This window comes from Falco peregrinus, chromosome 3, assembly GCF_023634155.1.
Source record: "Falco peregrinus isolate bFalPer1 chromosome 3, bFalPer1.pri, whole genome shotgun sequence".
In the NCBI taxonomy this organism is placed as follows: domain Eukaryota; kingdom Metazoa; phylum Chordata; class Aves; order Falconiformes; family Falconidae; genus Falco; species Falco peregrinus.
The window spans coordinates 115,373,239-115,397,602 of record NC_073723.1 but is presented as its reverse complement, the minus strand read 5'-3'; the positions used below and the strand labels follow the sequence as shown (position 1 = coordinate 115,397,602).

The window sequence follows — 24,364 nt, the reverse complement described above, 5'->3', positions numbered from 1 at the left end:
GACACCAGCGTGGGACCATCCCAGGTTAAAGGACACAGGTATGACCTGTGAATGAAGTGATTTTTTTCTTATGTGAAAATAATCGCAGGTACTACACCTGCATCCGAGGTACTGGGGGGTTTAAATCACATCTTCCTGCTCCCGTCGTGTCTCTCGTGGGTCGTTCCTTGAAGACCAGAAAGGGGAACCAACCTCTGACCAGCAATGAAACCGAGGACGCAAACACCTGCCAGGCACAGCAGAAAAACCCTCTCCGGCTTTTTCTGTTACTCACAACTCGGATTCTTTCAAAAGACAAATTGTTTAATTTGGGCCTTTAATCAAGCCAAGCTTTCTGCCCTTCCTTCCTCCAGCTCTGCAAACAACGCAGGTTTTACGCTCCCTCTGAAAATGCATGAGGACACCAGCAAGGAATTTGGGTTTTCATCCAGCTCGCAAATGGAGAGGCCAAAGCTATCAAAGAATTAAGGACAGAAATTCTTCTGGAGAAAACAAGTAAAATATCCCAGTAAAATGCAAATGGCCACACAACTGCTCTCAACACCTGCAGAAACACCAGCCCAAACACCCCCAGGAAGCAGCCCGAGCCCTTACCCGATGGGGACCAGGCTACTTGTAATTAGGTTTTGTTTGTTTGCTTCTCAGAGGCAAGAACTAGCAAAAAAAAAAAAATTTTTAAAAATTAAGCACAGTTTTCAGTGAGTGCATGCAGGGTGTGCAGGTATTTGCTGTCCTGCGCGGGGTGGGAACAGGGCGCTGGGGAAGCAAGGAGCAGCAGGCTGATTTTCCACCCAAGGTGAGAAGAGCAGAGCTGGCAGCTGGCTGGTTCCAGATGTTTCTAAACTGTGATTTAATAATTGAGATATTTTCAATATAGCACAATTTTCCTTGAGGACAACCCACTGACAATTAGAGCCCTGTTACTGGCTCAGATCCGTTTGCGACTCTCTTATTCCCTGCGAACCGCCAAAACAAGAAAACCTGGATTTTTTACTTTCTTGACCACGAGCAGTTTTTTCCCAGGGGAGGTGATTGGGGAGGCAAGCGGGTGCCTGCACTTCACACACCTGGAAAGAACCAGGTAACCCCCAACATGAAACGGGAACAAATCCTGGCTGGCGAGGCCGGCGGGGCGCTTGCCCTGGGGGAGGGGGGGGGGGGGGGCGCTGGCTCGGGACAGGCAGGGGCTCCGCTCGGTGCCAGCCCACACCACCGCATATCTTCCCACCGCAACCGATCCCAACGGGCTGGGACCGAGCTTGGGATGCCTGGAGACGGGTCACAGCACCCTGCGTCAAACCCAGGGAGAACCCACAGCTCATTATTTTAAGGTATGATAGAGCAGCACCCCCCCGAGCTGCCATGCAGAGGGGAAGCGGGAGGTACGTGCCCTCGCTGGGCCGAGGAAGGGGCAGTGCTGAAAAGGGAGCAGCAGACAACAGTGATGCTCAACAGGATCTCACGTTTATTATTGAGAAGTGATTAATGGTGAAAAGAAAGGCAACGCCCATTCCTCATTGGCTTAACAAGAAACTGAAGAAACATAGTCACTACACATTTTACAATATTTCTTCTTTTTTTTTTTTTTGTCCAAAATTCATTTTGCTGTAAACAAAACAGGTTTTTTACTGCTGTTCTCAGCTTTCAGAAATCAAATTAACCCAGACTTAATCTGTAAATCCGTATAATGCACAAGAACAGAACATTTCTTAGGACTCCTAGTACTTGACTTTTGAGTAACAAAGGGTCAGAGAAAAATGAACCACCTTTTAAGACACAACCTCGTGGACAATTTCTGTTCAATTCTTCTTAGGCCAAAACCCCAATTTCCTTGTAGAATTCCTCCTCTTCTAGGCCAGGAGGGGGAAATTAAAAAAAAAAAAAAAAAAGTTACTCCACTTTCCATGGTGGATGTTACAACTCGGTGTTCCAAGTGCAAATGTCAAAACCAGGGGAAGGAGGCGCGAGGGGGTGGAAGGAAGGGAAGCAGCGGGGTTTAAAAATTAGAGGAGAAAAAAAAAGGCATACGGACTTTAAAATCCGAAAAAAACATAGTAAAAAGACAAAAAACAAAGCGTATGCTCTGAAATCACAACCAAAGCCAAAAGAAAGGGGACAGTTTTTACCTATACTCTACCTAGAAGGGATTTTTTTTGTTGTTTTTGTTTTTTTATGTCCTATGTCTTGTGAAATTCCAATACTTTTTTTTTTTTAAACTGCAAGTTTGTAAGAGTCTTTTTGAAGTCAATGAAATTAAGAAAAAAAAGTCCTAATTCTCTCCGGAATATTTTTGCTTGCTCTTTCTCTCTCTGAAAGATAATTGGGATGCAATCTCTGCTGCAGTCTCTGTGGGAGGAATAGCCTTTTACTTGACACGGCCTTGGCGTTCCTGCAAAAGAAAAAAAGATGTTGTTAGCAGAGAGCAATCTTATTCATCGCTGTCACACATCAGCATTTCAACAGGCGGATCTGCGACGGGGGCCTGTCCCACGTGAGCAGAGTCTGAGAAGAGTATTTTCCTTTGCAAAGGAGCTATTCCAACCGCATGGGCTAATGTGATGTATTTACACTGCCAAGGTCTACCAGCTCATTGTGCTTCTGCTTTCTAAGGGCTGTGCGTACCACAGCTCTGCTCTTCTTCCTCACGGCAGCATCCTTCAGCACAGTTCTGGACTCTCCCCAGGACAGACATCACCAGGCTGCTCCAGGCAGGAGGTTTAACAGCATAAAGAGGAACGGGAGAACAAAAGAAACCAACCCACACCAACCAAGGAAGAATTGGTGGGAAAAAAAAAAAAAAAAAAGTGAGTCTGTCAGTACTGGAGTTTGCAGCTGCAGTCAGTGGGTGCTGGGAGTGGGGGAGGCAAAGCTCCCCACCCCATGGCACAGACCCTCTGCACCCACAAGGTACCTCGGCCGTCGCAAAGCAGAGCTCTGGGCTGGGGAAGGCTTGGGCAGCTTTGGGAGCAGGGCTTGGCAGCGCTGCGGGATCAGGCAGCGCTGCTTTAGGGAGAAGAAAGAGGAAGCAAGGAATGAATGCCAGGGCGTGTGGCACAGCTCTGCCTGCACCCAGCTGCTGCCGGAGCAGGGCAGCCCAGCTCCCCCAGGCGCTGCGGGTGTTGCACAGACCTCGTGGCCTCACCTGAACTCCCATGTGCGCATCAAAGCAGACTGGAGCTCAAACCCAGGGACATCTGCCTGTCTGCAGGGACTGACGTAGCCCACAGCTCCCAGCAGAACACCTCACCAGTAACTCTGAAACCTACCAATGGCGTCTCACTTGAAAACCAACAGGTTCACAGGGATCTCCCGCTGACTGCTGCTACCACCCCCTTGGCATTCAGCCACATCTCTCTTCCAGCACCGACGGAACGCACCATCCAGGCAAACATTTACACCAAGCTGAACAGGCAGCACAGCGCAAAATATACCCAGGCATCAAGGACTTACCCTCTCCTGTGCCACGTACCACAGGCCAGCCTCTTCTGGGCTTTGATTGGGTTTAACAGAGAAACTTTGCAAGGAGGAGGGTCGACGCTACCCCAAAGGGTTAAGAGATGCTGTCCAGCCCACATTCAAAACACCATTTCCAGATCATATACCAGCTCAAAAATAAAACCTGTCAACAGCTAAAGGGCTCTGGGCTGATGCTCCTCCTTGTCTCTTAACTGCATCTTCTCCGAGCACAGGTGTCTGAAGTCTCTTCACGAAGAGCACCCAAGGCATTTTGGCTCCAGCTCCCATGCTCAGAGGTGGAATGAGTTAATCCCCACCTAAGCCAGTCTCAGGAGGTCCATCCTGCCTCCAGAGCAGGGCAACACCTGCAGCAGATGCCTGCTGGCAGAGCAGGACAAGGTGGCTTTTCCCTTGTGTTAACATACGTCACTCAGAGAGAAGGGACACTGTTAGGGCTCCGAAACTGACACCCGGCTCTTTCAGCTCTGGATGCTTCCCTGTGAGTCTGCTGCTCTGCCCAGGGTTGTGTCCCCCAAATTTAGGGCAGCTGCAGCGCTGCCTGCCTGCTTCCCTCTGCCCCTCCTTAACCTGGTGATCAGGGGCACCTTCCCGGTGGGGGGAGCAGGCAGCCTCTGCCAGAAGCATGCGGGTTGCTCCAAGAAATAAGTCTTCTGCCACCACCGCTAAATCCAGGACGTCTCCGAGAAGCTTCGATCCCAGGCTAACAGCACTTATAGCCACCCATTCTTAGGAACCTTCCCAAAAAAGGCTGCCTTGCATCCAGCCCAAAACAACACCCCAGGCTGTGGCAGCCCCTCAGCCACGTGCAGACCATGGCCCACGGAGACTCCAGCTCCAACTCCTCTGCACGAGCCGGATGGCAAAGCAAGCCCCACACGACACCGCACAGACCGCCTTCTGGGCAGAGGGATTAGATCAAGGCACACGTTCTCCTCAAGAATATTTGCCTCACGTAAGTCAACGAAATTCTCCTCTTCTCCACTAAGTCGGCCCGAGCCCGTTGCTAAAAAGCCACCACTGCACAACAGTGAAATAAAACTACCATGGTAGAAAGCAAAGCCAGTCTTGAACACCAAGTAAAACAAGCGCTGCAGGGAAAGGCACAAATCAGAAGGAAGGTGCCAAGCCCTATTCCTTCTCTGCTGCCTGGCTCAGCAGCCAGCACGTTACGTTCAACAAGGACAGATGGCAACGTGACGCATTCCTTCAGGAAGAAGCCACAAGTGCCTGAGCTGATGCCTCCGTCTTCCCCAATGCAGACACGGGATAAGCCGGCTGCCAGGTTCAATCGCTCCCCTCTCCATCAGCGGCCAGGCCCAGTGTCCTGGGCTGGCTGCAGACAGAGGCTGAGGGTCCTGCTGAGAGTGTCACCCCATTAGCTGACCAGATGGGCCAACGATTAGTCACTCCTCCCTGCTGTGAAGGCGAAGCTGCTCCCGACATCAGTGTATGGTTAACAAGGAGCAGGAAACAGGACCGAGCCTTGGTGCAAAAGTGACACCCCCACCCCCACCCCAAAATCCCAATGTGCCAGAACAGAAGGTGCCACACCTTCAGAAGAGGCTAGAGCAGATATCTCCATGTCCCCAAGCTAGAGAGGGGACCAAAGCGAACATCTTCAGGATAGATTATAGCCTGGTTTTTCTCAACCCAGCCTACTGTTTAAAACCTCCTGCTATTCAACCTGGAAATACTGGTGCAGAAGTACTGCTACCCTCCAGCAGCACTGCCAACAGTACCCTAAGGAGCACGCCACAGAAAACAGCAGCCTGACATCTAACCACACCTGCCACGGGCTCTCAAGGGGCTGACTTCATACCTACCTCGAGCTGTCCTGCCCTGCTCTCCATGAGGAGCCCAAGCCTCCGCTCCGGGAGGTGCCGAGCCAGCCAGCCAAGAGCTCTGCCTGGTCAAGCAGGTGCTGCCAAGGGCACTGCTGCCAGGGAAGGAACGGCTCTCTGCTAATTTCAACATTGCTTTTCTCTGGGAGATTCACATCCACTCGCTTGCGGTCTCCTCCTGGAAAAGGGGGTAGCCAGGATTTTTACACTGTCCCATCCACCAGCCCAACTGCAGCACATGAACACATCTTGGTCCTTGGGGTGTTATGGAGTAACAAGTGAGCACCCAAATCATAGCAAAGCAGCAAACAGATGTACCAGAACACATAGCAAAGGTCTGCAGTGTTACAAACGTTTGTCCTTCCTGGCTCATCCTCTTCTGAAATCACAGGCCATGGGATGGTGTAACAGACAGCCCACCCAGCTAAGGGACAGCCCAGGGGAAGGCAGAGCAGTATCTGCACGCCCTCATCCCGGGGACTACATGTCGGGGCAGAGATATTCCACCAGAACGTGTTTTATTCTCTTCAGCTGCACTTTCATTAGACCTGGGCCATGTCTTATTGAGCCACGTGGGAGCAGCAGGAAAAGACACCAGCTCAGACTCATCTCCCACCTACCAAACCCCTCAGCAACCAGAGGGGCAGGAGCACCACAGCACTGAAATGACTGAAGTGCAGAGTGATACACCAGTGGCTGGGAAGATGCAGGCCAGGGCTCAATCGAGCGCTGACACCCACACATCACGGCCAGCGTGCTTCTGGGCTGGTGGTGTTCAGAGGCACCAAGCTCACACGAGGCAAACATTTCCAAGTAGGAGCCCTCTGCAATCATCCCGCTTTAAACCACTTCAGTCACATCACCGCTGTCCCCGGAGGGGGGATGCAGCAATATCACAAGCCAGGTCCTGATAATAGCGACTGAACAAGCTGGTGGAGAAGGCTGATGAAAGATTATGTTATCTAGTCACACTGTGGGGAGCCAACAACAAAAGGCTCAAGAGTTTATGCCGTGAAATGATGGCAATAGGCGGTAACACTGCACATTTCTTCAGAGCTCTTACCCTGATTAACAACCAACATTCAACCTCAATACTGCTCTGGCAAAGGTAAGGATATTATTGCCACACTACAGATAGGGAAATAGAAGACTAAAACGAAAGGGAGGGCCTTGAGAACAACCGAGAGCATGGCTCCCAGCTGGGCAGCGTACCAACTGTGGTTTATTTGGACCCAGCTGACCTGGAGCACGGTGTAGCTGCCTGCAGACATCAGGCAGGCCAGGAAGCCGTCTCAGCCTCAAACTGAGAAAGTCTTACAAGCAAGAAGTATCACTTGCCCAGTACCTGCCCACAAAGGAACTGCAGGAGATCACTTCCTTGGAGCGTGGTCTATGCTATCAGCATCATTCCCCAAAGGGCTGAGATACCCCGCAATCAAATACCAGCCTTGAGACACGCACACACAACTCTCACCAGACACCTCGTTTGACAGCCCACGACGTTTGCTGCGACAACGTGGCGTTTTGCTGCTCACACCACCACCTGTCGCACACTGGATGTGATCCTAGCAAAGCACACTGCTGGATTTCCATGCGTTTCTGTCTCCGAGGCAAACTTCTGACGTGCCTTAGAACCCAGGAGTTACAGCAGCCGGCTGCCTCAAATGTGCCCAGCGCTGCCCTCCCAGCAGGATCAGCTCAAGGCATGCACAAACGATGGACCATGCATCACTTTATAACGCTCTTCTGCTCCACAAACAGCCTCAAGTCCTAAATGATTTACAAACCAAATATGAGGTTTTCCTGTTGTCAGCATCAGAAAGCCATCAGAGTTACAGATAAAAGCTACATCCTAGTCTGTTTCATCTCGGAAAGGGGATAAAAATCAAATAATGATCTGGTTATAGTCAGACATCTTCACCTACTCCCCACTCACATAACAGAGCTCACCACCAAGAACGAAGACAGGAGATAGGCCAATAAAAGTAACTCTTGTTTTACAGATCAAAATCTAACGGAGCAAACTCAAACACCCGTGGAATCCCAAAAGGGGTAAACTCACATCACTGCAAAAGTGTGAGCCAAGCAGGGATGCAACTGTGCCTGGTCAGCCCCTGCAATTCAGGCTTTGTCCCCAAAAAAGCAGAAGGCAGTGGGAAGCACCAGAGTGTCCCCTACCACCACACTGAGTGTGCATGGCTGGGCAGGTAGGAAGTTCTGGCTCCCTCTCCAAACCCAAGTACACCACGGGGCTGCTACATGCTCGTCACCTCACTGTTTAGTCAGGATATGAACTCATGGAAAATAAATATGGAACAGCAAGAGGCAATTCCTCAGGTGCAGGTGTAAGCCACAATATACCTTAACACCAGGGAACGTAAATGCCACAGCAGCCACGTACTTTATGTCAGACACTGAATTACCCTGTCAGAGCACCTAGCTTGGGGCTAGGGCTGAGGAGGGCCCGAAGAGTGCCAGGACTTTCCCCCTGCAGTGGGTTTTATACAAGCAAGGTGGTCCCAGCTGTCAGATACCACCAGGCATGCCACTGTTCCCTAGCACCTTGCAAGGCACCTTTAAAACTGATGCAACCAATTGCAAAGAACGTACCTCTTCTTGCTTAAACATCACATTTGATTGCAGGAGTAAAGCAGCCCAATTTCCATAAACATTTATAATTACCCTCCCATAGGGAGCCTTGTCCCACAGGGCAAAACTTGTGCAGGAAACAAGAGTGGCGTAAAAGCTGAGAACATAGATGAATATTTAGAGCAAAGAGCAACACAGAGCAGCTGGGGAGGACTCCCAGTGGCACTCCATGCGAGGACAACTTGCTGGCTTTGGAGCAGAAGCAAAATAACATCACCACAAGCCTTTTCAAGTCATTACAAAGGCAGAAAGTTCTCCTTGTCTTAAACCAGGGAGTCTTTATTCTTCCCTGTCACTACAAGGGATGAGAAGCTTGCCATCTTTCTTTTTGCAGTCTGCCAACGCTTGCCCATTGGGGCACCTCAATCTCCCACCACAGGGCAGGGCACTGACCTATCTGCCTGCACCAAAATCCTCACAAAGTGGGAAAGAACATTAATAGCATGGACAAAAGTAACAGGAGTAGTTAATGTGAAAGTTTAATCAAATAGCACTGAAATACCGACAGCATTTACCAGAGGCTCACTCTGAGCTTCACATCAGAGTCTTTACCTAAACCAGATACAGTAAAGTGCTTTTTTTTTTTTAAAAAAAAACAGACCACCGTTCTTCTTTCTCATTTAGGCTCACATGAAATGCATTTCATTACTTTGGTTACCTTAAATCACAGCTCACACAATAAGTATTAGCACCAGAAAATGACTGCCACGTGACTCTAGAAAAAGGAAGGACTTCCACTCTGATGTTTCAAAATCGTCACTGCTGTAGAGTTAATAAAGCCTCTGCACCACCCTCTGTCACGCCACGCAAGAGCTGCATGATCTTGTGTGGAGAAAACCTGTGGAGCTTCACTAGAATTCATGGTTCCATATATTCACAGGAGATCTAGATAGAGGAGTGAATAATAAAGTGACGAAGTTTACTGATGATACTAAGCTATGCAGAGTTATAAAAACAGCGGCCAACTGAAGAAGTGGAGGACTTTGTGACAAAAAGCAGCTGAACATTACAGGGAATTTGGTCTACCTGGTTTAGATAAATCAAATGACATGTGGGAAAAATCACCATCCGACCCCAAGATGACAGGCTCTGAAATGACCACTAACCATCGGGAACACGAGGCCAGGGTTACGGTCTTTAACTCCAGGAAAACATCCCTCCAACCACCCTCAAAGTCACATACCAAATCCCTGCTTTTTTCCCCCGCATCCATGTGAAACATGGAAAACATCCACCATCAAGAAAACTAAACATCACTTGGAGCCAAACACGTCACTATGCCTTTATACAAACCCAAGCAGCACCTCTACCCCCAGCAGCATGCAGCTCCGCTCCTCTCCATCCCTACGGGCACGCAGAACACCCGACAAGGGTTAGAAGAGAACAACAGGGATGAGCAAAGGGCAGAAGGGCTTCCATCTGCACAGCCACGGTGCTCTAGCTCTCAAGCCTGGAAGAGAGACAACTGTAAAAGCAGAGCAGACACAGAGAGGACACTGAAATCAACTGCTCACCACCCCTTCCAGTGCAAAAACTAGGGAGTATCACGAGGCAGACAAAGCAAACCAAAAAGATGTGTTTCCCTACATGATGTAATTAAGCTGAAGATCCTGCTGCCACAGGATCCTGAGCATGCTCAAGAAATGCATCAAATTCCTGTGGACAACAAGGGAAATCATAAGCTACTAAAGATACATCCTCTGGGTCAAAGATATTCTTGAGCCACAAATTGTGAAGTGTAAGGAAAACCTTCAGAGATGGATAAATATGTGCTTGTACTGCCCTTTCAGACATTTGTGCTTGACCATGTTATTGTTAGCCGCACATGGAGCTTTCTACCTGGAAAAAGAGCAAAGATGCTTAAGCAGGGTCTCTATTGAGTCCTGCAGACCTTGCAGCCACAAGAGACGCAACATGACACTACACAGACTTAAGGTCTGACCCGCTGCAGTTGTTCTTGTGTTTGAGGCTAAAATACTACCTCCATCCCAAATAACGCAGAAGAAATACTTCATGCTACAAGAAAAACACATCACAGTATTCCTTATTATAAAAGGATAAGAGGAGATCCATTTGCCTACTTCTGTCAACCATGAAGAGCTGAATTCATGAACTCCCTATAGCCATTTGTGTATACCCTCATTTTATTGCCACTTGAAAGGGAACACAAAGCAGTATTCACTGGAACACAGCTTCATATTTCAACTTTTTTTTTTTGTTTCTTCCTTTAATATATCAAGAACATGGCACTCTAATCAGCTGAACCCCAAATCAGGCTGGCTTGCACCAGCCAGAAGGTTGATGAGCAGGACTTTACGATTTCTTAAGAGTTTGCAAGTGATGATGAGAAATTCTCTGAAGTCATTTTAGAGGAGATGGCATCACACTACAAACAACAGGGCTGAGAAAGCAGAGCCTTCCCTGTGTGTACAGATACACACAGGGAAGGAAACTAAAGTAGTGTGGTTTCTTTTCCCCTAAAGATTAGAAACAAAATACAAGGGTTTTTAGGTAGATTTTATCTAAGTCTTCTAAACTGGTATTACATTACAAGAAATAGCTCTGCAGTTAACCACAAAAAAAAAGCTCAGCATCATCCTTTTAATAAAAAAGTTCTAATGATATGGAACCAGAAACACAGTCTTCATTTCCGAGTCCTTGCTGAAGAACAGTTTACAAAAATCGAAGCACTTTATTATTAACTGCCCAAACGCAATATGACATGACTGATACACCAATTAAAAAGCCTCACACTGGGCGCTAGTCACTGGAAGGAGCTCCAATCAACTCTCTATCCCAGTAATCAGCCTGGATAATGACAATCCTTGTTAACGGAGACTTCCCTGGGTAACTTTGCTGCAGTAAAAGCAGGGTGGCACTGTTCTAGCTTGGCAAGCATCCAGCAGTTTGCACCATTAAGGAACTGGTTTATTAACGCAAAAGCATAAGATAGTACAATCACTACCAGGTACAAACAAGAGCATCCAAGAAAACGAGAGGACTCTAGTAATTGTGGCAAAAAGAATTGCACAGAATAGAACAAGAAGCTTCCCAACAAATACCTGTCACACAACACTTCAAAGGAGACAGAAAAGAAAGCCACTTCTTTCAGACAACAAACCCTTGCAGAATTACATTTTCATTAAGAACAAGTGAGGAACACTGTGCATGAAGCTATTCTTGATGTATTGCGTATATACAAGCTCACATACCAATGCACTTCAACAGTCTTCTTGGGATCCTAATCAGCTTTCGGCAACGTCCTGTGACCCACTGAACTTCTGCACCAGACAGAAAACCCAGGGAACTGCGCAGGACCAGTCCTGGTGCTTTCACTGAACAAAACTGCTGGCAAATACTTATCTTCTAAGGAAAACTACTTTTTCCTGGAGAAGTAGCTGTTAATAAAATAACTCAAACCACAACGCCTGGGTCATAGCTATTAACCTCAGCGCTGGCGATTTAGCCGGAACGCTTGGTGGGGGGGGATGGGGGGAAGCAGCCATTGCTGCTGACATCTTACACACTCCATTCTCACGCACCAAACCCTCCACCTCGTTTCTAGGGAATCTGCCACACACATGCAATTTCAACTTGGCTGCTGAAGGAAGTACAGTTGTGTTTTGTTTTTTTTTTTTAAATTTAAGACATTCATTTGAAGTCATTAGTATGTTCATAATGAATGCAATTAACATATTTATAAGAACGATCAGTTTGGAGTATTCTGCAACTTAGAGCAGAAATCACCCAGCCAATGTGAAGATAACCTGGATGGAAGGGAGCACAGAGCTTTGCTCACACTAAATGCCAACAAGTGAGTTGGGAACCAGCTCCCTAGAACAGGCCATGAAATAAGCTCCCTCTGCCTAAGGCCATACCTGTACGAGGTGCAAAACCTCCTCACCGTGTCTGGCTCAGTGACTAGAGAAGAACAGCTTCAAATCCCATCACCAGTCCTCAAAAAAATGATTTTAAACAGTGCATCTCAACACGTCCTCAAACCAACTTCAGCAAGTCAACTTTAAACATTGTATTTTACTGTTTTATAATATTAACAAAATGTCATATTAAAATATTATTTTAAAGACTGCTAACAAGGTGTTAACAGCGAGAGGCAGGGCTCTGAGGCAAGTGCAACAGGCTTGCCCTTCCACCACTCAACTTCCACTTCAGTTGCAGTGAAATGGCTCCCAGCTGCTCCTGTTTTAGGGATGAGGAAACAAAGTCCCCTGCCTTACAGAGGAAAACACAGATTAGAGCACCAACCAGATCTAAAAGCCTTCCCCTCCAGTTTTCTCCTGCCTTTAAACAAAGCTAGAATGCAACCAAAAATACACGAGAATGCTGTTAAGGGCTTTGTAGTGCTGGCTTAAAAATATCTAAGCACAAAGCACTCCTTACGTCAAACAGCCAGTCCCAAACTACTAGAATAAGCAGTATGGTTTCCATTTCCTCTATTACTGAGCAAATATATGAGCATGGATACAGATGTACAGGATTTAAAAGTCCTGGAAACAAACTGAGAGAAACCATGTGCACTGCTGAACAGCAGAGGGTATCTGCAGCAAGGAAGTTCTGTCCTGGTGAGTCAGTCGATTCACTTTGCTAGGGCCAGGATGTGGAGCAGAAAAGAGCAAACAGCCTCGGGAGCACGGGCTGAGAGGAACTGTACGAGGTCAAGCAGTGCTCCCTTGCTGCCACAGGTAAGCTGGCTTCGCCTGGATGTGCAGTATCCAGGAATCGAATCTTGTAGTCAGCAACACTGGCCTGCTGCATACGGTAAAGCCAAAGCAAATGCAGCACTAGCCAGGATGACTGTAACAGTGGGAGAAAAGTGCTAGCTCACCCTACAGGAAATAAGTTCTCTCCTCCCCTCGGAAGTTACAAATTAGGAAGAAATAAAGAGCTTTACAAATTGCATCAGCAAGCATTCCTTTTTTATAGCAACTGTGAAACAGTCTGCCAGTTTCAAACAGGCTCATGTAACACCACTTAGTTTTGCCCCTTAAATCATATCTTCTAAGGGGGGCAGGGACACTTGCCACTATTAATACTCCTTTAACCACCAGATGGCGTCACCTGAGACAAAGCAGCACATTTCTGGAAATAATAGCTCCAGTATGACAAATCACACCTTTCTGTTTCAAGGCTGGTATATACCTCAGCATGAAAAAAAAAACCCACAAAAACCCACCCCATCCTGCACAGCTCATCCTGACTCAACTGGCACTGAGGTCCCTACTCGAAGTGTCTCCTACCAACTGCAAACTTGACAACTGAGCACTCTGGTCCTGGAAGGGACAGGACGGGACTGGTTTTCATGGGATAGCCTTCCTAAAATCCCTGCAACCTGCAAGTAGCCAAGTACCCAACCCTGGGCAAGGCAACGGGAGAAAGAACAATGATAAACTTCTCTGAAGAGTTTATACATTCATTGCTTTCCCACAAAACACATGCTGTTAACCTTCTGCATGCAAGCAGATCACAATCTAAGATCTTTACACTGAGGTCTGCAAGGTTCCTAGAAATACAAGTGTACTGCTATGGGCTAGAGGTGGTGGTTGTTCTTGTTTTGGGTTGGTTTGTTTTTTTTTTTTCCAAAGATAAAACAGCTCTTACAGAAGTTGGTGACATGCTCTACCATAAAAGCAGCTGTTATAGGTTTCAGGAAGTCCTCAGCTACTCCAGGTAGGATCACACCGGAGTCAGCTTCATCATTTTGGGTCAGGAGAACATCCAAACCTTTTAAAAAGCTGGATTAGTAGAGCAAAGCAAGCCACTTGAGAGAAATGGAGATTAGCCTCTGAGGACAAGATGGGCACAGGCAACAGAAAAGGACAAATAAGAGCATGATTTCAAGTGTTTTCAACACTGACTTGTCTACCTTCCTACGCCGGCCAAGGAGAACAGCACAAATACCAAGCACAGCATTTTTCATATGATTTCCTGGAACTATTTTAGGGAATTCTGAAGAAGTGACTCTAACAGTGAGAAGTATAAAAGATTATTCAAGAGTTTCCAGACTTTCACAAGAGCTTGTCCATCTGCTCGGGTAGCGAGCAGGAATCAAACTGCAAATCAGACAAAGGTTTAGGCAAGTTGAAGCCAAGTGAAACAATTGCAGCTTGCTAAAAGTTCAAAACAAGCCAAACCTTGAGACATTTAAGCTTGAAGGAACAGGAATGCAGAACATTAACATATTGCTGCCATCCAAAGACTGGTAGCAGAGACAAAGAGCTGGTAGCAATGGGATTTCCCCAACACAAAAGCAGCTTGACAGACCGCAGGCAGGGTGCTGCGCCACAGCAGCATTTTAACTTTCCAGCGCCTCAGCTCTGTTTTCTGATATATTTTTTAATCCAGGTGATTACCTGACGCTTCAAGGCAGACATAGCATGGCTTGGGCTTTTTTTCCCCACCCACAGTGCCAGGGTAACCATCAGCATTCACTCCAGGAAAAAAACCAACCCAAACACAAAACCCTCCTTGAGCAAAACCAACTGCTTCTCAATGAAACCATGAAAAAGCAGTTAAGAGAAACCTCAACCATCTTCAAGACTGCGTCAGGGAGCAATTGAGGAGGTCAAACTGTTGCTGTAAGACCAAGTCACTTCCTCCGTGCCGGATGTTACAGGGCAGGGGCCCTGAGCATGCAACAGAGTGAGTAAATGGTAAAAAGCAAACACCAACTGTTTTGTATCTACAAGACTCCCTCCTTGACTATGAATTCCAGAGAGATATGACTAAGTTCCCTTTCAAAGAACAAGTTTTCCTAATCAACCACTTCTGCGCTGGATTGTCACACCAAATCAACTCAAACATCATTTAGAAAGGAGATGCTGGCACACTTGGCATCTATCAGCTACCATTTCTGCTTCTGACCCTCAAGCACTAGCATGTCTCTCAAGAGAAACTGAAGAAAGGAGAGGAGACCTCAAAATGCAATTGGAAAGATGAATAGAGACAGTTTACAGTTTTAAGAAAACTGCTAAGCCATTTTTAGTATTGTACTGATCTTCTGACAAACAACTCACAAACACAGCAGCTTTCCTGCAGAAGAGACTATCAGTTCGTCCACTTTTCCCTCAGCGTTTCCCCGCTCTGTTGCTCTTCCTTCTGCTTGCTGTCTGCTTGTATTTAGCCAGTATTACCTCTCCACATCCTCCATCCACCCCTCGCCCAGCAGCAACATTCCCCCGCTCCCTTGCCTCCTCCCACTGTGCCAAGGTCTGCCCCTCTCACAGTGCAAACTGTTCCTCCTTCAAGTCAGATCTGAGGCATACGCGAAGTCCTGCACACTTCCGAAGATGTCCTGCACAGACCAGGTTTCTGATTACATTCAAAACCTCAGTTAGTAAAAGAGAAATCACCACTTCAGTACAGCTGGATACCAAATGGAACAATTTTAGGATGTGAAGTCACGCAAAATATTCAGGCTTTCACAAAAATCAAGTTTACACCTCCACACCTTGCAATGTATTCCTCCCTTACAGATTTTCTTCAAGCGCTCTAAGTGCTACAGTATCAGATGCAAAACGCGACCACCTTTGCGTATGGGTGATGCTATTTATACAGATAATGCTCCAAGTAAAAGATATTAAAAAAATTCACTGTCATTGTGAGCACTTGCAGCTCCCAATTCTGTTCTTCAACCCTTGGGTGGAAAATTCCCCATTGCCGAAGCTAAAGGGATCATCAGAAAATTGGCAAACTACCAGAAAGCTGTGCTGATGCTAATTTGTAACTACTGTTTTGGTAAAATCCCAGCAAGACCCCTATTGTGGGGAAGGTCAGCCACAGGTGACTAACACAGCTGTACCCAAGTATGATTCGAGGCCCACTGGTCACTGAATTTCGGGCAGAATTGTCAATTAGCAATCCTCCCATAACGAATCAATGATGACAGCAGGCTTCGAGCAGCCAGAGCCATGCAGCAACCCAGCGCAGCTGCGGGCAGGTGGCAAGCATGGCTCACGTGCCATGCTCCCGGGCAGCGCCCATGCAAGCAGCCCACCAGATTCACGTACAACCAAGCTCACTGTGAGGAGGAACGGAACGATCTGCCCCGTGCCCACCGGAGAGGGGACAAGCACTCATGGACTTAAATTGCAGTGAGGGAGATTTAGGTTGGGCATTAGACAAAGCCTTCTAACAGGAAGGATAATTAAGTGTAGGAATAGATTGCCTGGGGAGGGACAGGAACTGCTGTTCCTGGAGGTTTTACAAGTGGTGGGAAACATCTGTCACGCTGACCCCACTTTGGGTAGGGGGTGGATTAGGCGGCCGTTCAAAGACCCAGCTCTGTTTCCTAACAGCCCTTCAAACCCCCCACTGTTCTCCTCCTCTAAACTATTCTGATCTAGGAGCTGACAATAGCACAGAAATAAATTTTGTTTAGAACACATGCTCAGGGAAGGCTGAGATTTAGAGCAACCGAAGGGCGGTCGACTGCAGGCAGGGCCTGGACAAGCCTGCTCACACTGCTCCGCCAGGGTGCTGGCACGCATTTCCACCCCAAACAGGAGCTGCCACTTGGGTAGCAGGTTCCATGTGTGAGCACGCAGCTAGCCAAAAGGCCAACTGATGCCCACCAAGCTTGCTCAGAAGCCCATGTCTTCACACCCTGGATTTAGTACAGCGTAAGGCAGCCCTCTTCCATCTCCTGCCCCGCAGGACTTCACCAAGACAGACAAACAAGTTACCTTTTTAACATTTTCTTCCTCCTCTTGGCGTTTCTCATAGTGTGAGAAGTCATCAAAGATGGAGGTGGTGTGCTTGTAGGTGGCAATGATTTTCAACACCTGCTTAGCCTTTTCCAGAGGCACCTCCTGAGTGTCCCTGGAGTTGGTCACTGGTTTATTCTCGTTGTTCTCTAGGCGGATGTGCCGCAGCTGGCTGTTGGGAACGTCCTTCACAAAAATCCACCTGACATCAAAACGTCCCTTCCACTTGTCCTGGGACCACACACCCGCACACGTGTTATAGTCCACAGCAGATTTCATTTCTGCTACTCCGCAGAAGTGACCGCTACCGTTGACACTGAACAGTAAGTAAACAGGGCCCTTCCCATTCATGGAGCGATAGGCGGCATCCAGTCTCTTGTTGCCGTGCTCTGTACTGCACCAGATGTTATATTTAATGGAACGGTGGATATCGTCCTCAGAGTAACTCTTAATGATGAAAACCCGGCCATGTTTTGGGTTCCAGTCAAAATCCTTGGGGTTGTAGTTGTTGATGGATCTCAACTTCTCCAAGACTGGGTGTGGCTCGGAAGGAACAGAACCAGAACTGGCCTGAGACTGTCCCACTCCATTACCGTCCACTCCGTTTTGACCAAACCCGTTGCCGCGATTACGGGGGGCAACCCAGCGAGTGGGCTGGGCCGTCTGCTGCGGCACAGGCAGCTGGGCTGGCTGCGGCGGCGGCAGCGGCTGGGGCTGCTGCCCGCTTGAAGGCTGTGCCACCGGTGGGCTGTTATTGATCTGCTGACCCACAGGCTGGGGGGACCCCTGGGCTGGCTGCTGACCAATATTCTGAACTAAGGCTTGTGACGGGGCTTTTGCCACCGGCCCTTTGTTATCCCAAGTTCCAATATCCATGTTATGTTTTATTGGAGGCGGTGGAAGACTCGACCCTGCAATGCCATTCTTGGTCTTCAGCTTGGGCTGCTGCTTAGCCGGTTTGCTAGCAATGTCAGCCCAGGAGGTCGGCTTGGGAGGAGCGATAGTAGCTGGAGGCAAACTGTTAGATGCCACGATATTACTGGTAATGGATCCGCTACCGACAGCGGAACCGACGACTTTTGGGACGCTGCTCGCAACATCTGTGCTGCCCAGCTTCAGAGCTGCCATCCCTTGGTCGATGGTGTTCATGCCAGGAGCTTTGTTCAGCGTCTCGTTAGCAAAGGCAGACTGCCCGTCGATCATGGCTCCACCCAGCGAGCTAGGGGCATAGGCGTAATTGCTACTATAGCCAGAGCTTTGAGTGGATTGTCCCTGAGAACTGTTATTCCCCCAAGCCGAAAAGTCAATCCCACTTGGAAAGAAGTTAAAGCCGTGCTGCCCAAGAAATGGAGTGCTGCCAAGGGCCCCCGGCTGCCCAAACATCGCGTCTGGGAGAAAGTGAGGCTCCCCGTTGCTCAGCTGTCCGTAAGAGGTTAGGTAGGGCATGGGTGGGTCACCCCCCGTAGACCAGGCAGCTTCGCCTAAGGAGTAGGAGAATCCAATGGAGGGACTGTAGTAGTTTGGTAAGTAGGAATCGGACATTGCAGTGTATGCATTATTCTGAAAAAAAAAACAAGAAATAAGCACTGAATAGTTAGAATGAGTTGAACAAATTTCAAGGGACCAGGAATAAAAAGCCATCTTAAGACTTCCCGTGCCCCACCCCTCCCTACCTTAGGGCTGGGCAGATAAACAGGCCTGGCCTTGAAATACTGCCTTTGTTAGGAGTGCTCTAAAAACTGTTCCGTTGCCAGAACGGTGAAACACAAAGGCTTACTTAGCAAGCTTCCCATGCTGAGATGGGAACGCATTGTGATCGTGATGCGTGATGTGGGACTGGACAGCAGATTGCCCTAGAGCTCCTGCTCAGGCTATAAAAACAGTATCTTATCTAGCATCCAAATATTATCATCATCTTTTTGTAGCTACTACCAACGAGGGCTTTTCTTGTCTGTATAATGTACTCGTCAACCCTTATCCTGCTGCTTGAGGGAGAGTTTGCGTGAAGGATGCAGAGGGAAGTGGAATATGGAGAAAAAAAGACCCAGTGGAAGTACACTGCCAAAATCATGAGTGTTCCTAATTGCCTTCCTTAAACTTATTACCCATGAGAACAGCTTTATCCCCACAATTTAAAGTTTCAGAGCTCATAATATTCCAAGAACTTGCAATTAAACAGGGATTTAAAGCCTACTCCTCAAAACACAAACTGCTCCAGTGCTGCGGGCACATACTAAAAAAAAAATACCTGAAAACGGGGAGTAATCAATTAGGTTTCAATAGGAACCTTTCATAGCATGGTGACAGCAGCTGCACAAGGAACCAGGCTTCAGATTCAGAGAGGAGAAAAACAAAAAGCCACTCCATGCCTTCGTCTCCCTTTTAACATCCAAGCAGCCTTTAGGTTACAAAACCAAATGCCTCATTTTACAATTAAGGAACTCTCAGACATCACCAAGATTTGCTTACATGAAAAAGTCTGTCATTTTTCATTCAAACCAATGTCCCCTCCGGGGAGCAGTTAAAGCCACACTAATGGACATTATCATCCAGTAATTTGAACCTGTGTGCAGACAGCCTCACGCTACACAGCCGCTTACATGTCAGCCCGATGCAGATGAGATGAAAGTCAGGTTCAGTTCCCATTTAAAAGCTTGGCTTGCAGCAGGCTCTACTACAATGTTTTGTTGAATCATGTTTTCACGTGCCACCTGCAGCTCCCAAAGGACTTCATGCCATACTGAAATCTACGGAGGCTCTAAAGATGGCTCTGGCACCCTCCAGAAATAGTTGGGTTTGCCACTCCACCTTCCACTGAGAGCAACAGTCTGGGGCTAATCCAGCCCCAACTTTACAAAAATTAATAGGAATTATTTAACATAATGTCTTCAGAGACAAGGTTTGTTTTGTTGTATAAAACACCAAAAAGCTTTCTGTGGTATTTCATGGTGTGAATGCACAAAAACGCAGAGACACTCTCTGTTTTCCCAAAGGGATCTCAAGAGCAAATTAGCAACAGAACTCTTACCCAGGATACAGTTTTGCTAACTGAGGAACTCAGACCTGCTAAACCCACACCAACGAACAGTCTTCAGGGCTCAATCTTCCAAGAGCACAAATACTGACACTAATTTGTAAGGCAAATGAAGGAACTTAAAAAATAAATTATTATTTTGAACCAGCAAAGTCTCTTCAAAAGATAACACCTTCATTTATAGGAGTGACAATGTAGACTCCTGGAAATTGCCTTTAACTGAACATAAACATGCTGACCCACCCCTAAAACCTGAGCCCAGCAGGCAGAGCAGACGTTTTCTCTCCGCAGGCTTCTCCCTCAAAGCACATGGAACACATCACTCTCAGATTAAAACCTGTCCCCTTGTCCCCTCAAAATATTTTATTACATGCCATTACATGTTTAACTTCATGAGACATTTTAACGCAGCCTGTATTAAACTCTTACCTGTGAAGTATTCACCACCCACACTCACGTAGTAAGAGAGCACAGGAGCTGAACAACAGTTGAGCACTGCCAGCTCAAAGCAGATTCAAAACAGGCTTGCTCCTGTTCCCTACCTGAATGTCTAGAACTACACTTTGCTACCAAGCACCCCACCTCGCACTGCTACCCTGCACTCGCACAACCGACACAGTTACTGATTAGCATGCAAATAAAATGTCACCAGCTTTTAATTCTCTGCAATGGCCAAGAATTTTTGTACAGTTATTTCCTCAAATTCACAATTCCTCTTCACCTCAGACTAGAACCAGGGTTTAAGCTTACTGTTGCTGTTAAGCTTGGTTTTTAAACTGCTGAAGAATGACTTACTGTGTATCTGAGCTTTAAAATACACAGTAACCTAATTCACTAGGCTGACAAGCTACTAAAAGTTGCACCTGAAACAGCAAGCTCCTGAATGAAGAGCCATGAAACTCTACAACATGGTTACCTCATGCTTGTGTGGAGAGTTCAAAAAGCAATTTCAGAAAGCACTGGCGTTACTCATCTAATTTACTTTTCAGAGCCACATCTGTAACTCCCTTTCCCACCTTCAGAAAAAAGGTGCACGCTTCGACACCTTTGTGGTTTTGAGCCTGGCTGGTTGGCTCAGCAGAACCACAGCCCTCTCCAGACTGAACCCCAGGGTTTTGTTTTCTATTCTATCAAGTGTCAAAACACGGATGAGAGATGACATGCGACACAACATGGTGAGAAAGTGGGATACAAGTTGCCCTAAAGTTCCATTCAAAGTTAACATGGCTGTTTCACCTCACTCCTGCTGAATTTCTAGAGCAACAGCTCTGCTCTGCCTCCTGGGGCATGCTCCAATCACTTCCTTATTTTTAAAACCTATTTTTACCAGTATGACAAGCAAAAAGAAACTAAATATTCAGAAGTTCTTCATCAAACACACAAAATAGGGTAAAATATCATGTTGCTTCTAACATTACAGCAACCTTCGTTCTCTTTAGATTTAAATAAAGCTACACTTTGCAGGAAATACATCTACATTCACAAGGAAGCTGGAATTTGGCGATGTTAATTTCTGGGATAGAAAAAAACTCACCATTAGTTGATAGCTACGAGGAAAGTACCCAGTTTTATTCAAGACTTGAGAAAGTAATCACACTCTCTTGCCCTATGCAGGTGGCATTTAGGCTTGTAACTTTTTAGGGAGCTGAATGCAGCAAGTTATCTTAATGGACAGACTGAATTCTGAAGATTATGAACATCTGACAGGACCTTAAAGAATATCTAATCTCAAATCTTCAGCACAAACTAGGAAAACACCCAAAGATTTTCAACAAGAAACTGAGACAGAAACCTGTTCCTGTGTTCCAATAAAACATGCATCACCGTTCTATGAAAAAAAATAATACGTTGACTAGTAAAAATGATCAAAAAATACAGATAGGGAAAACCAGAACAGCTTATTTTTACTAATCACAACTGGAGAGGAAAGAGATGCTGAGAATGAACTAACTGCTCCAGTGCCACTACAGATGTTTATCTAGAATGCTAACTTGTACCACCTAATCAGCTGAACTCCATCTGTTACAGTGTCACTCTCCTACTGCTCATTAAGAAAAAACAAAGAAAAAAACCAGCTACCAGTGGAGCTAATCGTAAATAGAGTTAAGAGGAAAAGTAGCTGGAAGACTGGCTTTCAGCAGCTGATCGCAAGCTCTCCAGCTCAACTTCTAACTGAAGCTCTCAAGAAGTCTTAACAGCCTTTAGCACATGTGTGTTCTGTAGGTCTTTTTGATGAAAAATACAGAAAACCCCATGAGACACATTTTCAGTTCACGCGGTAGAGAGAGAAGAACACTGATGGTATCCTCCAAAAGCCCTCGGCACGTAACTGCATTGTGCGAGGCAATTTCACCACTCAACGTAGTGCATCTCCTCGGACAGTGTAAAGAACCAGAAACCAGCAAGGAAACAAGGTCATAACACTAAAAATGAAACAGCAGAAACTGCAACTTCGAGACAGTTACATTGACAAAAAGAGCTGAACATCAACTGTCAGAAGTCCTTACACCCCTGAGAAGTTTTAAAAACCTTTATACCTCCCCCCACCTCAACCTAATAGCATTCAGTGTTTTCTGCCTGGAAAAAAGCATGTATAAAATGGCAAGGAAGCTGGCAAACACCAAAACGCAAGCAGTGGAGATGGGGAAACACAAGGATGCCACAGCTGCCTTCACTAGAGAGCAGCGTGAAGCCACCGGGCTCCTGGTGCTTCCTACCCGTTAGCAGGTACACCTACTCACCGGCCGAGCCTGGGGACTCAAGTAGGGCTCAAAGTCATCATCGTTTAACCCATCCTTTTGATGCACAGATCCGTTTTGCACTGAGGAAGAGATGCGGCACGTTAGAAAGAGCCCTGCCGATAAACTCGAACATTTTGCCAGCTTATTTACGAGACAAACCTCATAACTAGCTCCCCCTCGTTCTAATACACCACACGTAGCCCAGCGGGTAGCGGAAAGCCACTCCACCGCTGCACAAACACCCTGAACACAAACTTTCCGCAGCCCCGGACACGGCGACGGGCGTCCCAGCCCAGGGTTTGTTTTCCTGGCAGCCACGCCGCTGCGGGAAGGCGCGGGGAGGCGAGGCCATGCCCCGCCGACTGCGGGGGGATCCTCCCCGTGCCTCCCCCGCGGGCACGCTCCCCAAAGGCGCAGCTTCCCGCGGGCCCCCCCGCCGCCCCCGGGCCCCCCCGCCGCCCCCGGGCTCTCACCTTTGTTGCCTTGGCCCTTGGGTCTCTGGCGCGGCGGCGCGGCGTGGAAAGAGAGAGGGAGAGCGGTGAGTCAGGGGGGCGAGGCGGCCCCCGGCGGGCTGGGGGCCCGGCCGCGCCGCAGCACAATGGAGGCGCGGCCCTGCGGGCGGGGAGGCGGGGGGGAGGCCGCCGCCGCCCGGCCCGGCCCGCGCCCCCACCACTAGGCCCTGAGCCGCGGCCTCACCTAGCGGACCAGGCCCGGCGCGGCGAGGGGGAAGGCCGGGCGGTGGCGGCGGGGTTCCTACCTGCTCCAGGAGGCTGCTGGCCGACATGGCTCCGCGGCGGGGCTGCTGGCGGGGCGGGGTGGGGCGGGGCGGGGCGGCGGGCGGCGGCGGCTTTGTCCGGGCGCGGGCGCGGCGCGGCTGCCTGGCGGACTCCGACTCGCCCGCGGCGGCTGCCTGGCTGGGGCGACGCTCTAGCCACCCCCTCGCCTCTCCTTCCGGCCCGCGTCTATGGCCCAGGCCCGCCGCCTCGCGCCCACACGCGCTCCCCGGGCGTCACGCGGCACCGCGCGCGCGCCCCGCGCTCCCAGGCACAATGGCGGGAGGGGGGGGGAGGGGGGGGGGGGCGGAGCGCAGTGCATGCCGGGCCGGTGGAGGACCGGCGGGATCGGCGCCGCCGCTCGGCCGGGCGTGTGTGTGCGGGGCCGCTCTTAAAGGGCCAGGCGCGCCCGCCGCCCCGCCGCGCTTCTCCGGCAAAAAACGGCAAATCGAGGCCCGGCTGCTGCTCCCGCCCCCTCGTGTCTGCGCACCCCCGTCCCCCTGCTCAGCGCCCCAGGGCGGGGGGCCAGGGGCCACGGCCGCGCTGGGGACCCCCAGGGCAAGGCCCCGCCCCCCACTCGGGAGGATGGGAGTGGGGGCAAGGGGGGTGCACAGCCCACGCTGAGCCTGTCCCCGAGGGACCTGCTGTAAGCACGGACTGGGGAGGGGGGCCCCGGAGGACCCCCACCTCCCCCAGCCAAGGGGGTGCCTGCGGGGGGCTCACCAGCATGGCAGGAGGGGGATCCCTGACCCCATGGTCATGACCCCAAATCCTCCATGGGATTTGGCTCCCACGGCTGCACGAGGGGGGGGGGGACTTGCCACGGGCCCCCACCTCCATCCCAAAGCCGGCAAAATGCTTCCCTGCCGAGGCTGGGGGTCCCAGCAGCCGCGACCCTCCCTCCAGGCCACGGGCAGAGAGACCCCTGCCCAACTCGCAGTGCCAGAGCCGCGGCCGCGCACCTACCCGCAAATAAACCACTGAAGCGACCTTCGAGTTTTCCTTTTAATGCAAAAAATAGCCAAACACATCTTCCTTCCCCTGCCCACCCACCCGCCCCAGGTGTGTTTCCTTTGCTGTTGTTTTGCTTAATATTTCCAGCCAAGCAGCCCCCCCAGCCCCCCCA

At 48.9% G+C, this 24,364-nt stretch overlaps 1 protein-coding gene across 2 annotated transcripts; it reads right to left on the bottom strand.

Annotated features, from left to right (window-relative positions):
• Positions 1-1,442: 1,442 nt before the first annotated feature.
• Positions 1,443-23,538, bottom strand: YTHDF2 (YTH N6-methyladenosine RNA binding protein F2). Of its 2 annotated transcripts, none has more exons than XM_055800006.1 (5): positions 23,223-23,535; positions 22,939-22,963; positions 22,466-22,545; positions 16,670-18,250; positions 1,443-2,389 (listed from the first exon to the last, which is right to left on the bottom strand). In XM_055800006.1, exons 1-5 carry the CDS (start codon positions 23,247-23,249, stop codon positions 2,366-2,368), a joined length of 1,737 nt encoding a protein of 578 aa, XP_055655981.1. In that variant the 5' UTR covers positions 23,250-23,535; the 3' UTR covers positions 1,443-2,365. The 2 variants fall into 2 exon arrangements, with proteins under 2 accessions (XP_055655981.1, XP_055655982.1); XM_055800007.1 differs by lacking the exon at positions 1,443-2,389 and adding an exon at positions 2,412-12,281 and having other exon boundaries at positions 23,223-23,538.
• Between the last annotated feature and the right edge of the window lie 826 nt (positions 23,539-24,364).